Source organism: Lepidochelys kempii, chromosome 4 (assembly GCF_965140285.1).
Source record: "Lepidochelys kempii isolate rLepKem1 chromosome 4, rLepKem1.hap1, whole genome shotgun sequence".
Taxonomy (NCBI): domain Eukaryota; kingdom Metazoa; phylum Chordata; order Testudines; family Cheloniidae; genus Lepidochelys; species Lepidochelys kempii.
The window spans coordinates 91853974-91880116 of NC_136383.1; the positions used below are offsets into that span (position 1 = coordinate 91853974).

Consider the following 26143-nt stretch of genomic DNA (forward strand, 5'->3'; position numbering starts at 1 on the left):
TCTTGGCTTATCACTGGTAAAATAGTTTTTTTTAAAAAAAAACAGTAAGAGTTTGAACATTTAGTTGTTCTTCATAACTCTCTTATCTTTTTAAAAAGAGAATACATAGAGCCAGATTATTTGTGAAATCCATGACCTGATAATAATTGTGTAATATTTCTAAAGCAAAAGTTCATTTGCATTACCTTGAAGTCTAACTTCCTAAATATTGTAATCTGCTGTTGTGGAGTGGGCTAGAAGATAATAATCAGTATGATAGTTTGTGCTAATATGATATTTTAACAAAACTGGTGTAGCTAGAGAATAAGGAAAAGCTATATTAACATAATTAATATAGTCCAAAAATATTTTGCTTAACATAACTTCAGTGGGGCAGGGATTTTGACCCACAAGTGCTCAATAAAAATACCACGCTCACAGGTCAGGCACATATAGGCAGACAGTTGTGTTGTCATTTCTACAGGACAATTTTGGGCTTCTGAGTTTAAAAATGTGGCCCTTCACATCTGAAATTATCAAATATATTCTTTAATGCTAATAGAATTTGAAGACAGGAAAAACAACCTGATCCTGTACTCTTTACTGAGATCCAAATTGTGACCCACTAATTTGGAACTATGGGGGGGTCAAGTCCTTTCCACATCTGTGCATAGGAGTTCCACACCAGTCTAATCAGAACTATCAGGCTGGGGAAGAAGAGGCCTCAGAGTGGTTGCTCCACAGTCTGAACCAGTGGAACTAGGGTTGCCAACTTTCTAATTACACAAAACCAAACACCCTTGCCCCAGCCCTGCCCCTTCTCTGAGGCCCCACCCCCTACTCACTCCAGACCCCCTCCCTCTGTTGCTGGTTCTTCGCCACCTTCACTCACTTTCACGGGGCTGGGGCAGGGGGTTGGGGTGTGAAAGGAGGTGAGAGTTCCAGCTGGGGGTGCAGGCTGCAGGGTAGGGCCAATAATGAGTGTTTCAGGGTGCAGGAGGGGGATCTGAGCTGGGGCAGGGGATTGGTGTGTGGGAGGGAGTGATTGCTCCGGCTAGGGGTGTGGTCTTTGGGGTGGGGACAGAGGTGAGGGGTTTGGGGTGCAGGAGAGGGCTCCAGGCTGGGCCAAGGAATTTGGAGTGTGGAAGGGGGCTCGGGGCTGGGGCAAAGGGTTGGGTGTGCGGGGGTGTCGGGGCAAAGGGTTGGGTGTGCGGGGGTGTCAGGGCACAGGCTCTGGGAGAGAGTTTGGGTTTGGGAGGGGGCTCAGGGCTGGGGCAGAGGTGTGGGATGTGGGAGGAGGTGTGGGGTGTGGGCTCTGGGAGGGAGTGTGAGTGCAGGAGGGGGTTACGACCAGGGGTACAGGGTTGGGGTGCAGGTGAGGGTGCAGGGTCTGGGATGGTCTTAGAGTGTGGGATAGGGTTCTGATCTGGGGCAGGGGGTTCAGGGTGCAGGCCAGGTGGCGCTTACCTCAGGTGGGTCCAGGTCGGCGGTGCAGTGCAGCTAAGGTAGGCTCCCTGCCTGCTCTGGCTCCACGCTGTTCCTGGAAGTGGCTGGCATGTCCGACCCCTAGGTGGAGACGCAGCCAAGCAACTGCGTGCTTCCCGGCCAACGGGAGCTGCAGAGCTGGCTTTTGGGGTGGGGTCAGCATGTGAAGCTTCCCTGGCTACCCTTGTGCCTAGGGGCCCGCAGGGACATGCCGGCTGCTTCCGGGAGCTGCACGGAGCCACAGCAGGTAGGGAGCCTGCCTTAATCCTGCTGTACTGCTGACTGGACTTTTGATGGCTCAGCAGTGCTGAGCGGAGCTGCCAGGGTCCCTTTTTGACTGGCCATTCAGGTCAAAACCAGGGCACCTGACAACCCTACTCACAGGGCCTCTATAGATTCTGGCCCATCTGTATCTTTGGTGGAGTGATGTGTGGGTATGAGACCAAGGATCTTAGGGGAACATGCGGCTCAGTCAAAGCCTCCAAATTCCAGTGCTTGAGGGCGAGGGAGGGTTTGAAGAGTCTCTACTGTCCTCTTTTCCAATGTCTTGGGGGAAGGAATGCTTCAGTCCCATTTGTTCCCTGTCCCCAGCTGACAGCTCCTTTTAAAAGTTCTAGGCCAGGATTTATATTGCTATGATTGTCCCTTAGGCCGATTGGAAAATCCTTATGGGGTAGTTCCATTTGAATGAGAAGTCAGTGACAAGAAGTTGGAGTAACCTTGGTGTAATCCATTTATTTACTGAAATATACACAAAGTCCTGTTTCTCTGAACAGCAGAGGAATATACAGCAGACCAGCTTTTGCAGAAATTCTAAGCTAGATATTCCAGCCTGGTATCCAAGAAGCCTCTGTTTTCTTATGATGTCCCACACAACACTTTTAAGGCTCTTACAGAGACCACAAACTGTCTCCTGAAGCATAACACAAAGTCTCTCCAAATATTGTTTGCTAGATGCTTAACACTGTTTTGGATTCAGTGCCCTGCTCCATATGTGCAGCCTTACAACACAAAGGGGCTTCAGCTGAGTGCTTGACCCACACCAGCATCAGTGACCCTCTGGATGCAACAATTTTACACCATCTCATCTTTCTGTGGACAGATTAGTCATATGTGATTATATCAACAACCTTTATTGGGCAGCCCTTAGCCCCTTTCATAGCTAGGGGGTTGCACACTATATAGCTTCTATAGGCTGAATGGATTGCACACACTGGTGTTCCTTACATTCCTCCAATCCTCCTCCCCACATCCACCAAGTAACCTGAATTCCACTCTCCCATCCCCTGCTGCAATTCCCCTCTGACTCATGCCAAGGGCTGTGTGTGGCCCATCTCCCACGCCCCCTATCATTGTTCCCCATTCTCTCCCCCATGCTAGGGGCTCTGAATGCATCCCCAATCCTCCCACCCCCGCATTCCCTTTTTCTGCCCCCAGTCAATTTTGTTAGAAAAGAGATTTCCCCTGTGAAGGGTAAACAGTGTTTCTGCCTTTGTCCAGTATTGAGTTTTGACCAGGAAGATGACCAGCTTTAATTTACACTAATGTTCCAAATTGGATCTTTTTAATAGCTTCTTCAGGGAGTGGTTGAATCAGGGTGGATCTGAGCTGCCTTTGGGTGCCAGCATTACCCACTTTTGATATTGCTCCCCATTCATGTGTAGAGATACAACCGCTTAATAAAAGCTGGTGTAGTTTCAATCCCTAAGGCCCTTGCTGAAGCAATCCAGTGAAAGTCCTCCTTCCAGCACCTATGCCATGGTTGACTCATTGGTTAGGTCTTAAAAATATGTTTCTTATGTGCCTGCCTCCTTATAGCTAAGCCATACAATTAGCCATTTTAAAGGCAAGATATAATGGAATGATACTTGTTAGTATTCAATCTTAATCTTTTTATTTTATGGACTGTGGTAGATGTCTGCATAGCCTGCATGCACTGCCTGTTTGCCTGTTGGAAACAGAGTTTCCTCTCCGCTCTCCCATATGAAATGAGTTAGGCAAGTGGGAATGGTGCCTTCAGTTTCACTGGCTAACACAAAGACATAATCCACCAACAAATACATCATATTCCTGTTTAGTTTAGTAGACACATGCTGTAGCAGTATCACAATGCTTCTTCCATCATCTTCCCAGCCGCAGGCTGGATTGAACGGCACAGGTATTTTCATCAAAAGTGATCCTGTCAGTGGCATTTTATGGCACTTCTCAGCAGCACAGCAAATCATGAATGGGCCTTTTTTGAAGTAATTCCTGTCAGTTACTGGCAACTTCAAAACTGTCATCTTCATGCATCTTCAAACTGACAGGCTGATTGAAATTGTGCCTGTTGGCAAATTTGAAAATACTCAGGACAGGCAACCGAATAACATGCTGGGTATAGTGACTCACTTTTACCAGCATTTCTGAAAGGATTTTATAAAACACCTACCTTTATTTTGTAACTGAACACTGAGATTGCATATTAACCAGAATGCATTGGGCAAGGGCTAGTGTACCAAATTTAGTTCATGATTTGCTATGAAATTCTCTCTCCAACAGTAAAACTTCATGTCAGGCACAGGCCCCTTATTTATGTGACCGCATGGTACTGTATCTAAGGTACTTATATGGCCTCCATCAACATTATATCTGAGTGCTTCACAATCTTTAATAATTTTATCCTTACAACCCTATGAGGTAGGGAAGTGCATTTAACAGTGGGGAACTGAGGCAGAGAGACTAAGGGTTGTGCCCAAGGTCACACAGGAAGTCTGTGACAGAGCAATGAATTGAACCTCGGTCTCTCAAATACTAGGCTAGTACCCTAACTACCCTAAACCATCCTTCCTGTCTTACTCAGCTACATAATGGGCCATGTTTGAAAAACCTAAATGATTCCACATGGAGGGCCCCTACCATGGTCCCTGTCAAAGTTCCTTCCCCCCTCTGAACTCTAGGGTACAAATGTGGGGACCTGCATGAAAACCTCCTAAGCTTACTTTTACCAGCTTAGGTTAAAACTTCCCCAAGGTACAAATTAATTTTACCCTTTGCCCTTGGATTTCCACTGCCACCACCAAACTTTATCCGGGTTTACTGGGAAACGTAGTTTGGACATGTCTTTCCTGGAGAAGGTTTGGTAAAAATCCTCACCAATTTGCCTAGGTGACCACAGACCCAAACCCTTGGATCTTAGAACAATGAAAAAGCATTCAGTTTTCTTACAAGACTTTTAATAAAAATAGAAGTAAATAGAAATAAAGAAATCCCCCCTGTAAAATCAGGATGGTAGATACCTTACAGGGTAATTAGATTAAAACATAAAGAATCCCTCTAAGCAAAACCTTAAGTTACAAAAAAGACACACAGACAGGAATAGTCATTCTATTCAGTACAGCTCTTTTCTCAGCCATTTCAACAAAACAGAATCTAACACATACCTAGCTAGATTACTTACTAAAAGTTCTAAGAATCCATTCTTGTTCTGTCCTCGGCAAAAGCATGACACAGACAGAGAGAGAGAGGCTTTGTTTTTCCCTCCCCCCAGCTTTTGAAAGTATCTTGTCTCCTCATTGGTCATTTTGGTCAGGTGCCAGCGAGGTTACCTTTAGCTTCTTAACCCTTTACAGGTGAGAGGATTTTTCCTCTGGCCAGGAGGGATTTTAAAGGGGTTTACCCTTCCCTTTATATTTATGACAGTCCCATTATATTGGGAGTTTTGCTGTTGACTTCATGGGGACCACCAGAGGGCCCAATGGAGCAAACTCTCTCAGCTGCTACTGTCTTTGTGAATTCCTGGAAAAGCATTAAGAGTGAAATAAATCAATGGCAAAGTTTTCTTTGAAAGGACCAGGATTCCACCCTACATATTTAGTAGGCAAAGTTATTGGGCCTGATTCTCCTGCCACTGACACCAGTTTAAAACTAGTGTAATTCCACTGACTTCAGTAGAAGTGTTCCTGACTGACACCAGGGTGAGAGGAGAATTAGCTCCATTACATTTATTCTAAAGTTATAGTACATAGGTGAGCTGAACTGCATTCAGTTTTGCAATTTGCGGCTTGCACTCAGACCTAGAGTCTAATCTCATATCTCCTTAATCTTACAGTGTCATATTTTATAATTTTTATTACTTCTTAGTTGTATTGCAGCAGCAGCTAAAGGCACCAATCAGGAGCAGGGCTCATTTGTGCCAGGCACTGTACAAACACGTAGAAAGACACAGCCTTTGCCCTGACATGCTTGCAATCTAACCAAGGGCAAGATGCGACAAGTGGCTGTGAAAAATAACTGGAAGAAGAGGGGAGGGAGGATGAGGGCAGTACGCTTCAGCTAGAGTGCCTTTGCCATTTGTTGTTGTAATAGGGGAAGTAGTTGACATATTTTATACTTAATAATACTTCATATTTTTTCTACTTTTATTGGGGTAAGTCACATATTAAGTCTGAAGCCAAATTACTGACATACACACAACTTCCACTGACCTCTGAGAGAGCTACACACGTGTAAAGAACTACAGAATCAGGTACATTACATAGAGCTAGATTTTAATGCTGTAATACAAGTATTGTGAATAGAGACAATGTGTTCTATGTGTTTTTATTGAATTGTACATAATAAATTTAAATTTGCTTAACATTCTTAAAACACACAATTGTGTCTTATTACATTTATATTTTTGTTTGGTTGAATGGTCCCATTTTCTGGTATTGTGGAAGACATTCTGGGTGGTTTGTTTTTTCCTGATTCTACCTCCTATTTTCCAGATGTGTAATGATTGAATCAGGAGCAAAGAGATCTATGTTTAAATTGCATATCTCTAATTTCTATAATCAATTTTCTACTCTTTGCCCTAGAGCATGTAACATGCAGATGTTAGCCATTCCGGTGTTTCTTTTTGTATAGAACCATAAAAGTACTTTTTTTCATTTTGAAATGATTCCTCCCCTCTCAACCAAGGAGTACCAATCTGACCATGAAGGTTGGTGTGATTAACACCCATCGCTCCTATATAAATGTTCCCAGACTGGCAGTACAGAATGCTGATGCGGGCGTAGGAAGGATAGAGAATAGAAACAGGAGGTAAGTCAAGTATACTAAGTAGGTCAAATTCTGCTCTCGGGATTTTTTAATTTTTATTAGTTTGCATGAGAGTGACAGGAGACAGATGTCTGTCCCTGTCTTAGTGTCTTTCCTCTTCCATTCATAAGAAGTTTAGCTTTTAACCTACCTGTGATACATTGCTCATTGTAATTAATTAGGATAAGGTAAAATGTGACTATATTTGTTAGTCAAATTATTTGGCTTCCTTAAAAATGAGTTCAACTAGTCAAAAAATAACTTGGTAATGACTATTTGAGTGTTTCACCATCCTGCAAAGTGGCTCATGCCTTGCGTTGGGACAATACTGTAAAAAATATAGTTGTGAGTAAATCCCACTTCGCTGGCATTCACAACCCTTTTTATTGGATTATTTGTAGACGTTCAACTGAGCCACTTTTTATTACCAAGAAAGTCCACTAAAAGCTAAGCAAGATGAATACTATTCTGAATAAATATTTGTGAGCATTAAACACTGGGAAAACCATTTTGAAAAACTTTTTTGCAGAAAACCACTACACAGTTACAAATGTTTGTAGATAAATTTTTCACACAGAAAAGGGGATTCTTTCAAGTTTCTAAAGCTTAGTTCATCAAATCAGGGAACTGAAATAATATCCTGTGACTCAGATGATTGATCATATAGCAAAAAAAAAGTGAATAACAAGTTGTGACTGCTCAGTGGCTAATACTTTCATATTTGTCTGTCCAAATTTAGACTACTCAATCCATGTTTTGGTTTCTAAATAAAAAGTATTCTGATATTCCGAGGTGCTGAACACCCAGAGCTCCCACTGAAGTCAAATTGTAGCCTAATGGTTTGTTTACAGACTGGTCACTGTGGCCACATTTTTCAAACCTGGGTGCCTAAAGTCCAGGCATCTAAGTTTAGACAAATAAAAGTGGCCTGATGAGCACCTGCAGAAAGTCCTATTGATTTCAATGGGAGTTGCAGGTTTTCAGCACAAAATTGTGCTTGCAAGTTTTGCTTGAGGAATATCTAACTAGACAATTTGCATGTACAATGCACGTCTGGAGTATCTGCAATTTTGGAGGCTGGTTTAAAAAATTGGCTCACAAAACAGGTGAATTTTAAAGTTAAATGAAAAGTGTGCTAAAGCCAGAAATGTGTGTTCAGAGCTGCCATTTACAGGCTGTAGCATTCAACAGACATTCAACAGGGCATTCAACAGACATGTTAACTTAATTTGGTAAAACTGCTATTCCCTCTGTTATGAAATCCACTTTCTAGTTCACTAAAGAATGCATCATGGATTGCATGGGAACATCCTATATCCAAGTAACGTACACTGATACAGGGGTACATTTTCCTTAATCCTTAACCCTGCAAAGATTTTGTGTGCGCTTAACTTTACACATGTGGGTAGTCCCACTGACTTTCCAAGGTTGGGGCCTTAGGTTTGTTCATTTCTGCAGGGTCAGGGACTATGTAGGGACAGGTACTGAAAGTTCTTCTGTGTTTTGTAGAGTTCCCAGCACAGCACACTCTCAATTCTTAACAAATAACAAAAGTCCATACCAAAAAATAATGCAACTTTAAGGTTTAGAGATAAAACACATAAGTAAATCATGCCTGGGAACCACTATTTATGAATTGTTTCAGAGTAACAGCCGTGTTAGTCTGTATTCGCAAAAAGAAAAGGAGTACTTGTGGCACCTTAGAGACTAACCGATTTATTTAAGCAGCTGTAGCTCACAAAAGCTTATGCTCAAATAAATTGGTTAATCTCTAAGGTGCCACAAGTACTCCTTTTCTATTTATGAATTGTTGCTGTAGTACAGTAGATAATTTCTTCATTGTACATACTGTTTAATTATAGGTCTCTGGCTGAAGTGTATGATAGTTCATCCATATTACAAACACAGGAGCATGGGGACAGCTGCCCCGGTTATTCTTCCACAAACAACTCACAGGCAGTGAAAGGAGTGCTACAGAGGTGAGGTACATCCCAGGAATCCATGTTTAGCACAGGGTACCTACATATTTATGTGTTTACCTCTCCATGGATCCATTTATTTACACAAGTTTAGTGGTGATATTTTGGTAATCTTTCTCACGTTTAAAACATCGATTTTAAGGGGACATTCTTGAGTTTACGATTAAAACTTGACATATATACATTATTTTTGGAAGGAAATGCCCTGAAATCAAAGCAACTGAGAAACTCTCAGCAATAATCACTAGTTATATGAAGTTTATGGCATGGTGCCAAATTTGTTTCTGATAATTAATTATACCAATAATTATTGTATTAGCACCTAGAAGCCCCAACCCAGGTCAGGGCCCCATCGCGTTAGGCACCATACATACACATCATTAGTAAGAAACAGTCCCTGCCCAAAGAGTCTCTTCACCTTTGTCTTTTCCCATCATTTGGGGTTGGCAGCTCTTGTTCTGTGTTTCCAAATATTTTTGTAAAGTGTGTCTTCCAAGCTGACACCAACCTTCTTCATATCTTCCTTCAGCATCTCAAACCACCTTTTTCGGGGTCTTCCTTGTGGTCTTTGTCCCATCTCTAATAGCTCTTCTACTCTCTGGTCAACATATCCCACATCTCTGCCCCCAAAAGAGTATACAATCTAAAGACAAGACAGACAAAGTTTGGGAGAAAGTTGGGAAACTGAGACACAGAGAGATTAAGTGACTCACTCAAGGTCACAAAGTCAGTCCATGATCGCACTGGAAATCGAACTCTGATTTCTTTTGTCCCAAGATTTGGGGCAGGGACTGTACAGTACTTAGCACACTGTGGTCCTGCACTATGATTGGGGCACCTAGGTGCTGCTGCAATACGAACAGTAAAATAAATAATAATAATGCAGTACCTTAATCACAAGACCATTCTTCTTCTCTCTAATAAGGACAGTTGCTCCAGGGAGGATTTTGGCTTGTGATTTTTAAATATTTTGTTTACTGCAGAATCAGCCAGTCAACAAAGGGAGCACTAGTTAACCAAAGGCAATTAAAAAAACAAGCAATCTATCTGATTGCTGTGGTGAGCTGACATCACTGTTATTATCATCAGTGATGCTGATACACAAATAAGGAACAAAACCCACAATTTTTTCCCACTGAAAATACACAAGAAAAATATGTATTCCAACTGTAAAAGGGCAAAATTCATAGGACAAGTAATCTTATTTTCAGGCTTTTAAGTGAGAATTACAATCAATGCAATATAATAAAACAGTGTGGAGTGACTTAAATCAAAGTGAGTTAAATCACAGATTTTAATCAGCAAGAAGAAAACCTTAATTTAAATCAGTTGTCATGTTGTTTTGAATTTAAACTTTTTAGTTATTTTCTTAAAGAAAGGTTGGTAACTATTAAAACATGTTGATTTGCAACTAAATATAGGTTTTACACTAAATTTGATACTTCTTTTTGCTAACCAGGAGGATACATTATATCTAAACAAATTAATGTAAGCAATTATATAGCATAACATACATATATACATATAGCTTCTTAATTTTTACATTTTTTACTATGTTAGAAATAATGAATAACGTTTCTTATTTATTAGATGATTAACTTTTTTTTACTTGTGATTTGTATCAAGCTGAATTTGGATGGAAATGATAATTCAATTAAAATTTACAAACCAGCATTTTAAAATGGTTTGATAGCTAACTGAAACTACCTTAAATATGGTTTTCATGATGAAAGCTTATGCTCTAATAAATGTTAGTCTCTAAGGTGCCACAAGTACTCCTTTTCTTTTTACCTTAAATATGTTGGATACATAATAAAAGTTTATCAAAACATATTTTTGCATTTAAAACTAACTGATTTATTAAACAAAGGAAGTATTATCTGCTGTTCGTGAACTGAATTAATTGTTTCTGGTCATCACATCCTCCACAATTTTAGAACTAGTATATCTCATCCTCTCACACATCATAGATTGGAAGAGAAAAAGAAGCTTTCCTGCTCTTTCAACTCCTAATCTATTTCTCAATTTTGATTCAACTAGTCATTAAACTGAACTAGTGGAATAAACTGAAATGAAGAAAATATTCTCCTTGCACTTGCAGAAGAGGCTATTGCAGTCAAAAACTGGTTTAGCACTTCAACAAACTTTGGTTTCAGGTGCTTAACCAATGACTTTCATCAGTTCAGTGGTTTGACTTTCTTTAAAATTTTGGCAGCAAACATGTACTGCTTGATTTTTTTAAAATAGAATTTTAGCAACTTTAACAGATTTTAGTAAATTTAGGCCATAATAGAGGATGAGATAATTTCAAATTTAATTTTAAGTAGGTTTAATTTGAAAAATTAAAATGTATTAATATACATTTTTTAGAAATCAGAGTTTTTTTAATTGATTTGTATTCAGCCTGTAAGAAAAGTATTTAAAAACTGAAATAATGAAACTATACTCAGATCTCTCTATTTAGTTTTCTCTAAGCCTATCCTGTCACTGTGATATCTAAACTAGACAGTATCAATTTAAAATATTTGTTCATATAAGGAGAAAATTAAACTTAAGCTGATATACTACTGACAGATTTATTTTCAACTTTTCTGTTTTAGTTGCCATAACATTTAACACAACATGGAAAAATTACTGGAGAGAAACGTTGCTCTGATAGTCTTCAAGCTAGTAATATTGAGTGCAAGGGTCCTATGTTATTCAACACTTGATCTATATTATGTGCCAGGGTCCTTGGTATCTTTGGTGCATAGAAGAATAAAATTATACTATTATGGCATGGGAAATTCTGACTACTATGGCATGTAAAAGTGTTCACTGAATTAAAAATTAAAATAACAGCATCAACACCATTATACTTAGTTCAATAACAATTAGAATGTTTAACCATGTATTTCATACAGTCACAAAATTTACACCTTGCCTCAGAATTCAGGGCTAACACATTGGAGATACAGTAGAATCTCAGCGTTATGAACACCAGAGTTACGAACTGACCAGTCAACCATACCTCATTTGGAACCAGAAGTACACAAGAATGCAGCAGCAGAGACACCTCCCGCCCCCCCCCCCCCGCCCGAAAAAAAGCAAATACAGTATAATACTATCTTAAACATAACCTACTTAAAAAAATAAAGGAAAAACAGTATTTTTCTTCTGCATAGTAAAGTTTCAAAGCTGTATTAAGTCAATGTTCAGTTGTAAACTTTTGAAAGAACAACTGTAACATTTTGTTCAGAGTTACAAACAACCTCCATTCCCGACGTGTTCGTTCTTTGAAGTTCTCTAATGGGGGCCTTGTTTTAGGATGTAAGTCCAGTGTGCCACCCACAGAATACACTGATCTACACTCTGCTCCCCTAGGTGCTGGTAAGGCAAAAGGCTCTACAATCTCTCCTGCTGATGGAATGAGGTGTTGTGGCTCTCTTTCCCCTCCTACTGGTAAATGAGGCAGGTGGGAGAGGACTCCACCTTCTGGGAGCTGTGTCATCCATCAACCTGGCTTCTGGGAGGAAGTTATGAAATTCTCTTTTACTTAAAAGGAATTTTTACTAAGTGAAGGAGTTTGTGTGGGTTCTTCAGGTCCCACCCCTGCAGCTGGTGACTTTCTCTTCTGTGTATGTGTGGGGCAATATTATTAGCTCATCTCTTGCTGTCCCCCTGAATTCAGTGATTTTTTCCCTGTCCCATAGGCGCAAGGAAGGATGGAGGTATTGTGACTCCCCACTTCCACAGTCTGGCAGCTCTTCCTCTTCTGGATCTGTCTGATTTGTACAAAGCCATCCATCCTCACTCTGCATGGTGAATGAAATCTACAGTGAAAGTTACATATGTGCAAATGCATTGTGACATTTCGGTTTCCTACAAAGGTTTTTTTTTCCTCAACAAAGAAATTAAGCTTTTTAAAAATATTAACTAATATTTCTATCTATTTTTAGTATATCCAACTTTTTGGTTACTTTAAAATACTGGAAGAAGAGGGTTTCTGATGAAGGCTGCCAAACCTCAGACTCTTTCTTGGAAAAAATTCAAGGTCCACAGCTAAGATGGAGCAATAATTTTAATAATCAGAATCTCTGTGGTGAGATATCAGAAGAAATCATGTGAGTTTTGTGCTCCTTGTATGGGGTATATGTCAAATCTTTGACTGTGTCCATATGGTCCTGTTTATGTGGATTTTTATCTGCTTGTTTTTGTATCTCACTTTATGCCACAAAACAATTTTATTTTATCTAATTTCAGTAAAATCTATTTTGATTAGGGGCAACATTAATGTTCACGGCCTAGATTTAAAACGCAGGCACCTTGATAACACAACCAGATTCCCTACCTGAGCATTCTGTATGCTCAGTCATAAAAATATGGTTCAGTTTGAATGTCTAAACATGAAATACCCTAGGAGGCTATGAAGACACCTGCAGTTTAAAACCAAAATCCATGTGATCAGGCATTTAACAGGGCAAACATCAACGGTAAAATCCTGATTCCACTGAAGTCAATGGCAAAATTCCTCATGGCTTCAATGGCACCAAGATTTCACCCCTTTTCTTTTCAGAAGTGTTGAAACTCCAAGAAAGGAAAACAGAGACATAACCAACATTTCAGTGGTTTTCTTCATCTCTGTACTTAACTGGTGAATATTTTCATTCTAAACTTATCAAACCAGTTAGGAAATCTTAACTAACTTATGCAGCTGTAAATCTTACATTAAAAGACTGGTTTACAAGTACTAGCCTATTTAGTGTCATGCAGCAGATATAACTTTTATTTTGCTGTTTCTTAGGGAACATTACCTACCTAGTGCCATTGCACAGTACAATATCAACAACAACAGTAATAAAGATGAGTAAGTACTCTACAGTTTCACTATAAAGTTATATATATTGTAGAGAATAGTAAGAAAAAAAGCAATATACCTAGTTCTTTCCTTGCAAATTATTGCAGCATCATACAAGTAATCCAATAAGAAATTACATGTACATCTGAACTATATGCACAGCAAATGTTTTTCAAACACAAAAGTTCTTAGTGTCCTGTTTAATCATGTAAAAATGGAAATAGTTGAAAACTATAAACAAAGGTTTTATTCAAAGGCCAAAATCTTAAGCATAATGTTAGACTTATAGAACTCAGCTGATTTTAACAGGAAAAATAGTGGAAATAATAGTTATATGCATCCCAAGAGCCAATCACAGAGATATTGTTTCTTTTTTAGGGAGAAACAGAAAAAAGAAAAGAAGGGGTAAGACAATAATATTACATTTTAGAAGATAGCTTGTAAAGAAACTATCATTCTAGTTTTTCCGTAAAACCATAACATTTTAATCCATTGTTTCAGCAAGTCTGATGGTAAAAAGGAAAAGAAAAAGGACACAGAAATGCAAAAGAACAAGGAAAAAAAGGAAAAACACAGAAATAAAGATAAGCATAAGAAGAAAGACAAGAAAGAGGAGTAAGTGTTCTTCATTTGGTTTCAAAATAGTGTTATGTTCTTCTAGTAAAATTGCCTTGCCTGCACAACTGAATCCAGTCATGGGTATTGTCATAAATATAAAGGGAAGGGTAAACACCTTTAAAATCCCTCCTGGCCAGAGGAAAAACCCTTTCACCTGTAAAGGGTTAAGAAGCTAAAGGTAACCTCGCTGGCACCTGACCAAAATGACCCATGAGGAGACAAGATACTTTCAAAAGCTGGGGGGAGGGAAAAACAAAGCCTCTCTCTCTCTGTCTGTGTCATGCTTTTGCCGAGGACAGAACAGGAATGGAGTCTTAGAACTTAGTAAGTAATCTAGCTAGATATGCGTTAGATTCTGTTTTGTTGAAATGGCTGAGAAAATAAGCTGTGCTGAATGGAATGGATATTCCTGTTTTTGTGTCTTTTTGTAACTTAAGGTTTTGCCTAGAGGGATTCTCTATGTTTTGAATCTAATTACCCTGTAAGGTATTTACCATCCTGATTTTACAAAGGTGATTCTTTTTATTTTTTCTTCTTTTAAGAAACTGAATGCTTTTTCATTGTTCTTAAGATCCCAGGGTTTGGATCTGTGGTCACCTATGCAAATTGGTGAGGATTTTTATCAAACCTTCCCCAGGAAAGGGGGGGTAACGTTTGGGAGGATTTTGGGGGGAAAGACGTTTCCAAACGGACTCTTTCCTAATAATACTGGTTAGACGTTTGGTGGTGGCAGCAAAAGTCCAAGGGCAAAAGGTAAAATAGTTTGTACCTTGGGGAAGTTTTAACCTAAGCTGGTAAAAGTAAGCTTAGGAGGTTTTCATGCAGGTCCCCACATCTGTACCTAGAGTTCAGAGTGGGGAAGGAACCTTGACAGGTATACTGCAAGCATGTTGTGTATGTTAGCCCTAGATAAGTGAATATGCTGACCACTGTTAGGTCTTGTATGTTCATGAAGTTGTTCCTGATTAATTCCATGTGTGGACACTCATATTCCAGAATAAGAGTGCCTTGTCTCTGTTAAGCTTAAATCCTAAACAGGAACAAGGCACAGGCTATGTCTACACTGCCCACCTTATAGCGGCACAGTTGTGCTGGTACAGCCGCGCCGTTATAGTCGCTCCTTGTCGACGGGAGAGAGCTCTCCTGCCAACAAAATAGAATACCCCCAATGGAGGGCGGTAGCTTTGTCACTGGGAGAGAATCTTCTGCCAACATAGCGCTGTCCACACTGGCACTTTTCCTTAGTAAAACTTTTGTTGGTCAGGGCTGTTTTTTTTCCACTCTAAGGTCTCCTGTGTAGCCTGCTCTATGTCGAGGGGAGAGAGCTCTCCTATCAGCATAATTAAACTACCCCCAACAAGTGGCAGTAGCTATGTTGGTGGGAGAGTGTCTCCCACTGACATAGCGCTGTCCACATTGGTGCTTCTGTTGGTGACATTTATGTCGCTTAGGGGGTGTTTTTTTCACACACCTGACCATAGGCAGCACATAATGGAGGCTGGGGTAGGCAATATCTCCCCAAACCTTGCGCCGCCCGGGGGGGAAGTGGGGAGCAGTGACAGATTACTGCACGGGCCTATAGAACCCATTCCCAGGGGCCCCAGCCAATTTGAGGCCCCCAGAAAAATCTCCTCCCACCACAGCCCCAGGACTGGAGGAGATCTGACTCCCTGCTAGGGCCACAGAGCTTTTCCAGTCTTGGGGCTGCAGCGGGGTGTGTTTGGAAAGGAGTGAGCTGGGGGCAGGGCCTTGGGGGGAAGAGACAGAGTGGGAGTGGATTGGGGGAGGGACTGAGAGTGGAACAGGGACAGGATGGCAGGAGAAGGAATGAGATGTGGGAGGGGCTTGGAGCTCTGCCGTTGCGGTCCCTGGCCATGAGGGAGGAGCTCCACGCTCTCAGCCCACCTGTGAGAAGTGAGAAGGGGTGTGGCCTTGGCCAAAAGATGTAGGACAGGTTGCTAGCCCATGTCCCTGCTAGCCCATGTTCACCTGCTGCCCATGTCCCTGACTGACAGAAGTGCTAGTGTAGACATAACCTTATTCTAGAACTGGAGAGTCTAAGTGTGTCTTGTTTCTTTTTAGGGGTTGAGCTAAACGGAGACAAGGCACTCTTATTCCAGAATAAGAATGTCCATACATGAAATTAATCAGCAGAACCCCATGTGTAGAATCTCTTGTGTATAGACCAAGCCCTTTATGTATTTAAATTCTTCCATCCACTTAAGTCAGGCCATTTTCATAGCTATTACCACTCCTTCTGCAAGACAGAGTGTTACTGTTCCACTTAACAGCAGGGTGTAATTTCAAATCAAATGAAATTTGAATATATGGTATATAGATTTTGGTAACCTGTTTTAGTTTAAAAGTCTAAATATCCCAGTACTGTATTTTCAGAATCTTGATAACTTCACTATTACTAAACTCAACAGTGAATAGATATTCGTACACGGAGATACATGCAGTAGATCTAATATACCAGGATTTCAGTTAAGCATTTGATACAGCTCCACAGGAGAAATTAGTTAAATTGGAGAAGATGGGGATTAATATAAGAATCAAAAGGGTTGTAAGGAACTAGTTAAAGGGAAGATTGCAACAGGTTATGCTAAAAGATGAAATGTCACGTGGGAAGGAGGTTTCCAGTGGAGTTCCTCAAGGATCAGTCTTGGGTCCAGTCTTATTTAACATTTTCATTAATAGCCCTGGCACGAAAAGTGGGAATGTGCTAATAAAAATTGCAGATGAGACAAAGTAGGAGGGTACTGCCAATATAGGAGGAGGACTGGAACATCATATAAGAAGATTTAGATGACCTTGAAAACTGGAATATTAGAAATGGGATGAAGTTTAATAGTGCAAAGTGTAAGGTCATGCACTTAGGGAAGAACAAGAAGAATTTTTGCTATCAGTTGGAAGACCTGGGAGTACTAGTTGATCAGAGGATGACTATTAGCAACGAATTTGATGTGGCTGTGAAAAATGCTAATGCTATCTGAGGATGCATCAGTCAAGATATTTCCAGGAAAGATAGGAAAGTGTTATTACCATTATACATGGGACTGATGAGACATCATCTGGAATACTGTGTACAATTTTGGTCTCCCATGTTTAAGAAAGATGCATTCAAATTGGAACAGGTGCAGAGAAGGGCTACTTGGAAGATCAGAGGGATGGAGAAGACTTAAGGGGCTTGGCTTGTTTAGCCTAACAAAACAAAGGCTGAGGGGAGATATGGTTGCTTTTTATAAATACATCAGATGGATAAAGGCCAGGAAGGGAGAGGAGCTATTTCAGTTAAGGGCCTGTGCTGGCAAAAGAACAAATGGATATAAACTGGCCAACAATGAGTTTAGACTTGAAATTGGACAAACCATCAGAAATTTTGAAACAGCGTTCAAAGGCTAATATTGACCAAGAGGAAAATCAAGAAAGAGAGACTACAGGAATGGAGAAAGGAACACCAGTGGGTAGGATATTAAGAGGAAAGACAGTGCCAATACCAATGATGCTAATTGTCAGGCAGGTGATACCGGTACTAGAATGACTGTACCTACTCAGTTGAGGAATCTGGGTGAAGCTAAGCAGAAACAACTAAGATGTCTGTGAACCAATGCAAGGAGCCTGGGTAACAAAATGGAAAAACTAGAACAACTGGTGCAGGAAGTGACACCAGATATTATAGGGATAACAGAAATATGGTGGAATAGTGGTCATGACTGGAGTACAGGTATTGAAGGGCATGTGCTGTTCACGAAGGCAGAAATAAAGGTCGAGGTGGTAGACCGAGTATTACAGAAAATACAAACCTATACACCATTCTGATAGCTTTGCAAAACTGTCTTTGTTTGTGTTTGTGTATGTTTTACCACTTAGTGTTATCATTTACCTTTGCATGTGTTTTTACTATTGTATTGTATATAATGAATGTACTGAAATTTCTCTGCATGTCGTGTAAAGAATAATTGGGCCAGTTTCTGGCTGCTGTTGTGTGAGTGTGTAAAGGGGGAAGAGAGCACCTCCACTTGCTCATTTGTGCAGGGGGCAGCCAAAACTGTGATGCTTGTGCTCCTGAGGGAAAGTAAGAGAGCTCCAAAGGAGGCATGATGGAGTATGGCTATACCCTTGCTCCTTTTCCACCAGTAGCTGGACAACCAGGGTGAGTGGTGGGAGAAGTACAAACTGCACCATTAAAGGATGCACTAAATGCTGCTCTATGGTGCACTGTGGCAATGCCCTCAAACAGTATTTTTATCTGTTTGTGTTTTCCACGGGCAAAATGCCTCCAGGAACTGCAACTGGTGCAGTGTCCAATTACACTTATTATGGAAGTGGCTACTAATGCCACTCTGACTCTTTATTGTTTTACATTTATCTATTAATTAGATTTATATAAATGCTGAAAAGGGCACCTAGCTATACACCTAAAAGGCATCAAACTATCTCAAGAGAACTGAAGTGAAGCAGTACAATTCAGTATGACCGAGCACCAGCAAACCACGCAACTTAAGAACTCAAACCCCCTTCCCCTCCGGTCCAGCAATTACCTTCTTTTCAAATACCTGGGGAGTAGAGAGGAGCTTTACAGTATGCTCTGAAGCTCATCAGATTCAGGCTTTCCTGAAGCAACGTGGGGAGTGAATTCCTAAGCTGTGGGTCCCTCAGAGAGAATGACCTATCAGCAGCCCAATATATAACACCAGGCTTCAGTTCTGGCACTTCTGCTGTTCTCTGCTATGGTATTTTAGCATGAGGAGAGAAGTGGTCTCTCATGTAGGTAGCGCCTGAGACATAAATGTTCACTGGTCAAAACCGATTCCTTAAACTTCACCTGAAGCTCTACAGGCAGCCAGTGCAGAGATTGGAGCACTTGTCAAATTATTACAATCCCAGTGAGATCCTCCACTGATCAAACAGGCTGCTGTATTCTCTACAAGCTTCAGCTGATATTGAGTGCAGTGCAGTAATTCAGTCTTGAGATGATAAAGACAGGAATGACCGTCACAATGACTTCTTCCAAAAGGAACATGCACATTCTCCTGACTATACAGAAATGATAAAAATGTGATTTGACTCTTGCTGCTACCTGATTTTCTAGTAGCAGTTGGAAATCCAGCCAGACGATTGGAAACCTAACCAACAGGTAGAAGAGGTGCCCTCCATTAAAAGGAGAGGTATTCTTGCCACATATTCTTGTTGCTTCTTCCCAAAAGTATCACCACCTCAGTCTTGACTGGGATGAATGTCAACTATCTAGCTGTCATCCATGCCCCAATTTCACACACATATTAAACTCATTGAGCATTTTAATTGGTCACATGAAATGGTGACAAAGCTGCATGTCATCACCATACTGGAAATGATGCAGTCCTTGTCTCCTTGTTAACCCTCTCAGTAATGCCACACAAATATTGAATAAGAGCGGTGATAAGATGGAACTATGCAGAGCTTCATATAAAACTTCATCACCATCCTTGTGAAAACTCACTGCAAGGATGTACTTGGGCCACAATAAAGCAGCCTCATCCACTCATATTGATCCAAAGGCGAGTTAACAGCACCTACAATGTAAAGAGTCTTTTTTTTCCTCTTAGTATGTTTAGGCATTTTACTTTGTAAATAAATAGAATTTGGGGGGCCAGGAGGAATGTAAAGCAATGAAGTGCCCTAAGGTCTACATTAGGGAGTGGGATCGACCTAAGATATGCAACTTCAGCTACGAGAATAGCATAGCTGAAGTCGACGTACCTTAGGTCGACTTACCTCATGTCCTCATGGCGCAGGGGTCGACTGTCGCCTCTCCCCCGTCATCTCCACTTCTGCCTCTTGCCATGGTGGAGTACAGGAGTCGATGGCAGAGCGATCGGGGATCAATCACTACCCACCAATCCGGTAGGTAGTGTAGACAGTTTCTTTTGTAATCCTTTGCAGTGTTTCATCTTTCACAACCAGTCACTCCCCTAATACTGAAGGCATGATCTGTTCAACACATTCAAATACTAATGGCCACATAACCATTTTCCTTCTGAAAAAATGAGGCATAGATGCTTTGAGTCATTTATCCTACAAAGAAGAAAATTAAACTTAGTGGGAAACAGGTTATTTTGAAAAAGGGTGAAACTACATGTGTCAGTATTACTTTGTGTTGAGGCCTGCCATTTTAATTTCCCTTGTGTCCTAGGTTCTAGAATCCAAACCATCTTCACCAACTAGTTCTTTATCCAGGCATTCAAGAAAGGAGGCTAATTTTCATGTAAGGGTGTTCTTGCACAAATGAACTGCCTACTAAACTAAATGACCAGCATATGTTAGTAACCATAGAACATCTTTTGTGGTTCCTAAAACCCATTTCCATTTTTATAAGTTTCTCACTAATATTCCCTTTCCTTTCTGCTTACTGCTCAGGGAGAAGAAAGATCTTTTTGTTATTGATCCATCAGGAAACTTGTATTACTACTGGCTGTTTTGCATCACATTACCCGTCATGTACAACTGGACCATGATCATTGCAAGGTGATGTATAACAGTGTGTATTTTCCCTATCCTCTCTCTTTCCCCATTAAAGTAATGAAATCCTCACATCTGGTTGCCACAAGGAAAGCCTTGTTTTTATCAGATAGAATGGATACAAATAATCTATTGACCTAGTACTTTTACTGCGTTTATCCTTTCAGTCTGGTATTGAATACAGTCTACAGTCTTTTAGGTTCAGTAGCAGAGATCACACACATTTATTTACAATCTCTAAAGTTCTTTCCATCATGTCTTTTGTCCAGTTCAATAAAGGACTTTCATTAACTTAATTTCATTATATTTTTCTGTCTGAAGCTTCAATATTTTATCAGTCTTATGCTCCCTGATAATGAAATGCGTACACATTAATGGAGGTTTGGAAAAGTTAAAAGCAACATAAAACAGGATCTTATAAAGGAAAGTGTTAGGCAATCTTAACCATTGGCATAACTATCAGCTCCATCTACAGTTACTCAAATTAATTTTTCTCAGTTAAATACTTTAAAAGATCCTTATAATCTGAGTTGTAAACATTTTCTGAAAGGAGATCTGAAAACAGGTTTTTCCACAAAGCTTTAAAATACTTGTTTTTATGTTATAAAAGTTTTGATAAAAATATTACATTTTCCAAAGTTTGATCAAGCATAACAGAGATCCTTTAAAGACACATTAAAAAAAATGGTAGGGCCTCTGAATATATGGCAAATTTACTGTATTAATTACTGGTCTCATGGGACTATTTAAATTGTGTGCTTTTTTTCTTTTCCTATCCAGAGCCTGTTTTGACGAACTTCAGAACGACCATTTAGGAATGTGGTTCATTTTTGATTATATATCAGATCTAATCTATATTGCTGATATGTTTGTGCGGACAAGAACAGGTAGATGTACTCACTGTTTAGTTATCTACATTTATCTGTGTTATGCACTTTAAGGTGCCCATCAGTATATGATTTAGGGGCCAAATACAACAATTAAAGAAGAATTGGCTCTCTCCTAGTTAAATTGACTTTCCAGTTACACTTTATGTCTATGAAATGACGAAGTAAAGAAGTATCTTGCTGACAATGTTCCCTCAATAAAGGAGGCCGGAAGGACTTCACACTGAAATATATCTTGACATACAAGGTCATCCTGATTTCTAGCAGAAAGGAACTGAAGTCCTTCCATTGCAAACATAATTTCTGCAGTTTTAGAGTTACACTTCAAATATTTCACCCACACACACACTTGTTTCTATCCTGTGATGTACTTCATCATGTTTTATAAATCAGACATAAATTTATCTGTATTCTACTTTAGTGTCCTAATTTAAATATTCCATAAAGCAGGGACCAATCCAGCAATCCCTTTTTAGGCACAACCACCATTGAAATTCAACTGGAATTTACCTGAAAAAGAAGGGCAGTGTCCAGCTGCTTATGCTCAAAACAGGGCTTTGGTAGGAAATGTGACGTGGTAGGTGAAATTGCTAAATAGAGAACAACATTATACATATGGTAGGGATGTGCTGATTTGTATTCTCCACTGACAAAACTCCTAGAAAGCCCCAATCACTGAAACTATACTCAAACTAGATATGCTGCCTAATCAAACTAAAGCTAGAAGTTTTATCTTTTTTTCCCTTTGTTAAAGATTTTAAAATATCTTTATAATCCAAGTTGTAAACATTTTCTAAAAGAATAGAAGAAAACCCCAAGGGAAGAGGAACCATTTGCCCTCTTTTGTGGTGAATCCCTGGTGTGCAAGGGGTCATATTGGTGGAGGAAAAATAAAATTATACCTCCTTACCCCAGGTGTAATGAACCTACCTTATGAACTGCAAACCAGGATATATCATGTGGATAAAACCCTGCACCACCTTTATGAAGTAGTAAGGAATATATAAATCTCTTGCCACCATTTAAGCCACCTGCAACCTTTGCTGGCTGAACTTGAGACCCATCTGGTACAGGACAAGGCAGAGAATCCACTTGCTGTCTGCATGAGTTAGGATCAAGATTTTCAAAAATGTGTTAATAAAATTAGGTTCCTAATTCCATATTTAAGCACCTAAATCAGTAGCCTGATTTTCGAGAGTGATGACCACACAGCAGCTCCAGTTAGCTTCATTTTATTCATGTATCCATTTTTACAAATCTTACCCGAGAAGGAGAGTTGTTTGTGGGTGGGATGGGTGAACAAGGAATGGAATGAGTGCATGAGCACTGCCCTCACTCTAACTCTCTCTCTCCCACACAAGGGCCATGGAGGTTACTAGGTGCTAGGGCAGCACAAACTGTAGCAGGAAGAGGGTGAACTTGGGAGGCTGTAAGTGTGACACTTCCACCATGGGGGATGGTTCCTCCCTTCAGGATTTCCATAAGACTCCACAGAGCCCAGCCAGGCCAGGCAGTACAGATGGCTCTGCTTAATCAAGTCAGCTAGGTCCAAGATTTGGCCCCAATTGCTTAGCTACAAAAATTCAACATAGGGCCTTAAAGTTCAAATCCAGTTAAAATATATAGCTGTTAAAACTATGCATCTTAATAAAAAGTTGGAAAATTATGTACAGCCAGAAACTCTATAGCCAAAATCATTTTAAAGATTAATTTGAAATTCACATATAACAGAATGCAATAGATGATAAAGCAACAAAAAAGTCCAAGTCAAAGAATTTTAAAGATTTTATATTTTATTTTAGGTTATTTGGAGCAAGGTTTGTTGGTGAAAGAAGAACTTAAACTTAAACAGAAATATACAGGCACTTTACAATTTAAACTAGATCTACTGTCAGTCATACCAACTGATCTACTGTACTTTAAATTAGGTCTGACCTATCCAGAATTAAGAATAAACAGAATACTTAAAGTATCTCGTATGTTTGAGTTCTTCCAGCGAACAGAAACAAGGACAAACTATCCAAATATCTTCAGGATCTCTACTCTTGTCATGTACATAGTGATTATTATTCACTGGAATGCATGTGTGTACTATTCTATCTCCAAAGCCATTGGATTTGGGGCAGACACATGGGTCTATCCAAACACCTCTGATCCTGAATTTGCCCGTCTGGCGAGAAAATATGTATATAGCCTCTACTGGTCGACGCTGACCTTGACCACTATTGGGGAAACACCTCCTCCTATAAAGGATTCTGAGTACTTCTTTGTGGTTGTTGACTTCTTGGTTGGGGTGTTGATTTTTGCTACTATTGTTGGTAACATTGGTTCTATGATCTCCAATATGAATGCAGCCAGAGCAGAGTTTCAAGGAAGGATTGATGCTATCAAGCAGTATATGCACTTTCGAAATGTGAATAAAGAAATAGAAAAAAGAGTTATTAAGTGGTTCGACTACTTGTGGACAAATAAAAAGGCAGTGGATGAAAGGGAAGTTTTAAAATATCTACCAGATAAATTAAGAGCAGAGATTGCAATCAGTGTTCATCTGGACACATTAAAGAAAGTTCGAATTTTTGCAGATTGTGAAGCTGGCTTGTTAGTTGAATTAGTCTTGAAACTGCAGCCTCAAGTCTTCAGTCCAGGAGATTACATCTGCCGAAAGGGGGACATTGGACGAGAGATGTACATTATCAAAGAAGGTAAACTTGCTGTAGTAGCTGATGATGGAATTACACAATTTGTGGTCTTAAGTGATGGCAGCTACTTTGGGGAGATTAGCATACTTAATATTAAAGGCAGCAAAGCTGGCAATCGAAGAACAGCCAACATTAGAAGCATTGGATACTCAGACTTATTTTGTCTATCTAAAGATGACCTCGTGGAGGCTTTAATAGAATACCCAGATGCAAAGGCCCTGCTGGAAGAGAAAGGTAAGGAAATCTTGCTGAAGGATGGGTTACTGGATATAGATGTTGCAAATACAGGAAGCGACCCTAAAAACATTGAAGAAAAGGTCATTCAAATGGAAGGAGCAGTGGACAACTTACAAACCAAGCTTGCCAGGCTTTTGGCTGAGTATGATGCCACACAGCAGAAACTGAAAAAACGACTGACAGAGGTTGAGAAAATACTGAAATCAACTATGCAGTTTGAATTCTCAGATTTAGAAGAATTAGATAAATAAATCTGAAATGTGTCAACACTAGAATAAAACACTGGGGACTGCCACTAGCAGTTAAGGATAAATCTTGTAAGCTACCGAGTGCCCTCAACTCTGATCCTTGAGGATGTGGCCCTTTATTATAAGCTACTACTTAGTCATGAAACATCACTTATTTCATATTAGGCAATATACATACACAGTAAACGTCAAGAAAAAAATAAGATGAAGAATCAGGCATAAGAAAGGAGCATAAATATCATTGTTTTCATGCTACAAAATGCTACTCAGTCCTGGGCTTGCAGTTATATTTATGAAGTGCGTACATAAATTTAGTGTTTTGATATTTAATCTCAGTGAAAATGTTACAATAAAAACCTATCAATCATTTTGTCTTTAACAATTGTAGGCCCTTCAGGACAAGGACTGTGTATTTGTATTTCCTCTGTATTTTGAAAATAGCTGGTATATTTGTTAGGCCCTAAAGCAAAATAAATAATAAATATCAGTAATATAAAATGTTTGCTAATGGGTTATTTATATTATCCTTTATGTAACATTGTTGTAAAAACAAGTGCATTTAATCTACATACTATAATATGTTGATAGCCATGCAAAGTTGTACTCCATATTATAATTTTTTATAATTTCCTTCTCATTCACTATGTAAATAAGGAAACATTTGGTAACATTTTTATTGGTTATCTGAAGTCTGCATAGGTATACAGTAAAACCTCAGAGTTACGAACACCTTGGGAATGGAGGTGGTTCATAATTCTGAAATGTTCCTAACTCTGAACAAAACATTATGGTTGTTCATTCCAAAGTTTACAACTGAACATTGACTCAATACAGCTTTGAAACTTTATTATGCAGAAGAAAAATGCTGCTTTCCCTTTATTTTTTAGTAGTTTATGTTTAACACAGTACTGTACTTGCTTTTTTATGGGGGGCGGGGGGTCTCTGCTGCTGCCTGATTATGTATTTCTGGTTCCAAAGGAGATGTGTGGTTGACTGGTCAGTTTGTAACTCTAGTGTTCATAACTGAGGTTATACTATAAATGTAATATGGCCTTTAAACAAGCCCCTAACCTCACCAACCTCATTGCCAGAAGCAAGCTCCCCACAGACCAGGACACACCAACTCAAAGTGGCACCACACTCTGCCAGTAGATGTACAATAGGTGTAAAACCTGAAGACATATTTCCACAGCTACGATGATCAATACCTCCCACAACACACCTTTCAAGATCCCTGGGTCCTATACATGCCTATCACAACCTGTGGTGGACCTCATCCAGTGTATCAAAAGCCCCAAAAACAAGTGTGTGGGTGAAATCTGACAATTACTACACTCTCAAATGAACTCATAGAAAAATGATAAAAGACAAAAACAACATATCACCCATGGGCAAACACTTTTCACAAAGCGATCACTTCATCTCTGACCCATTACTCCTCGTCCTCAAAGGAAACCTGCACAACTCCTTCAAAAGACAAGTTGGGGAACTTAAATTCATAACTTTGCTGGACACTAAAAATCATAGTCTCAACAAAGACACCATGATTTCATAGCTCATTACAATAATTGTAACCCACTAACCCTTGTTTGGTCCTATGAATGCAGAGGTG

The 26143-nt window shown here is 39.7% G+C and overlaps 1 protein-coding gene across 4 annotated transcripts in view; it reads left to right on the forward strand.

Annotated features, from left to right (window-relative positions):
• Positions 1-25037, forward strand: part of CNGA1 (cyclic nucleotide gated channel subunit alpha 1) — a 46613-nt gene extending 21576 nt beyond the window's left edge. For 2 of the 4 annotated variants that reach the window (XM_073342109.1, XM_073342111.1), the window contains exons 2-10: positions 6403-6525; positions 8385-8501; positions 12440-12604; positions 13285-13347; positions 13717-13743; positions 13840-13953; positions 20359-20466; positions 21241-21347; positions 23150-25037. In XM_073342109.1, coding sequence (XP_073198210.1) covers positions 6403-6525; positions 8385-8501; positions 12440-12604; positions 13285-13347; positions 13717-13743; positions 13840-13953; positions 20359-20466; positions 21241-21347; positions 23150-24534 — 2209 coding nt within the window. In that variant the 3' untranslated portion in view covers positions 24535-25037. The remainder of the gene's footprint in view (positions 1-6402; positions 6526-8384; positions 8502-12439; positions 12605-13284; positions 13348-13716; positions 13744-13839; positions 13954-20358; positions 20467-21240; positions 21348-23149) is intronic. The other 2 variants (XM_073342110.1, XM_073342113.1) reach the window with 2 other exon arrangements.
• The last annotated feature ends 1106 nt before the right edge of the window (positions 25038-26143 follow it).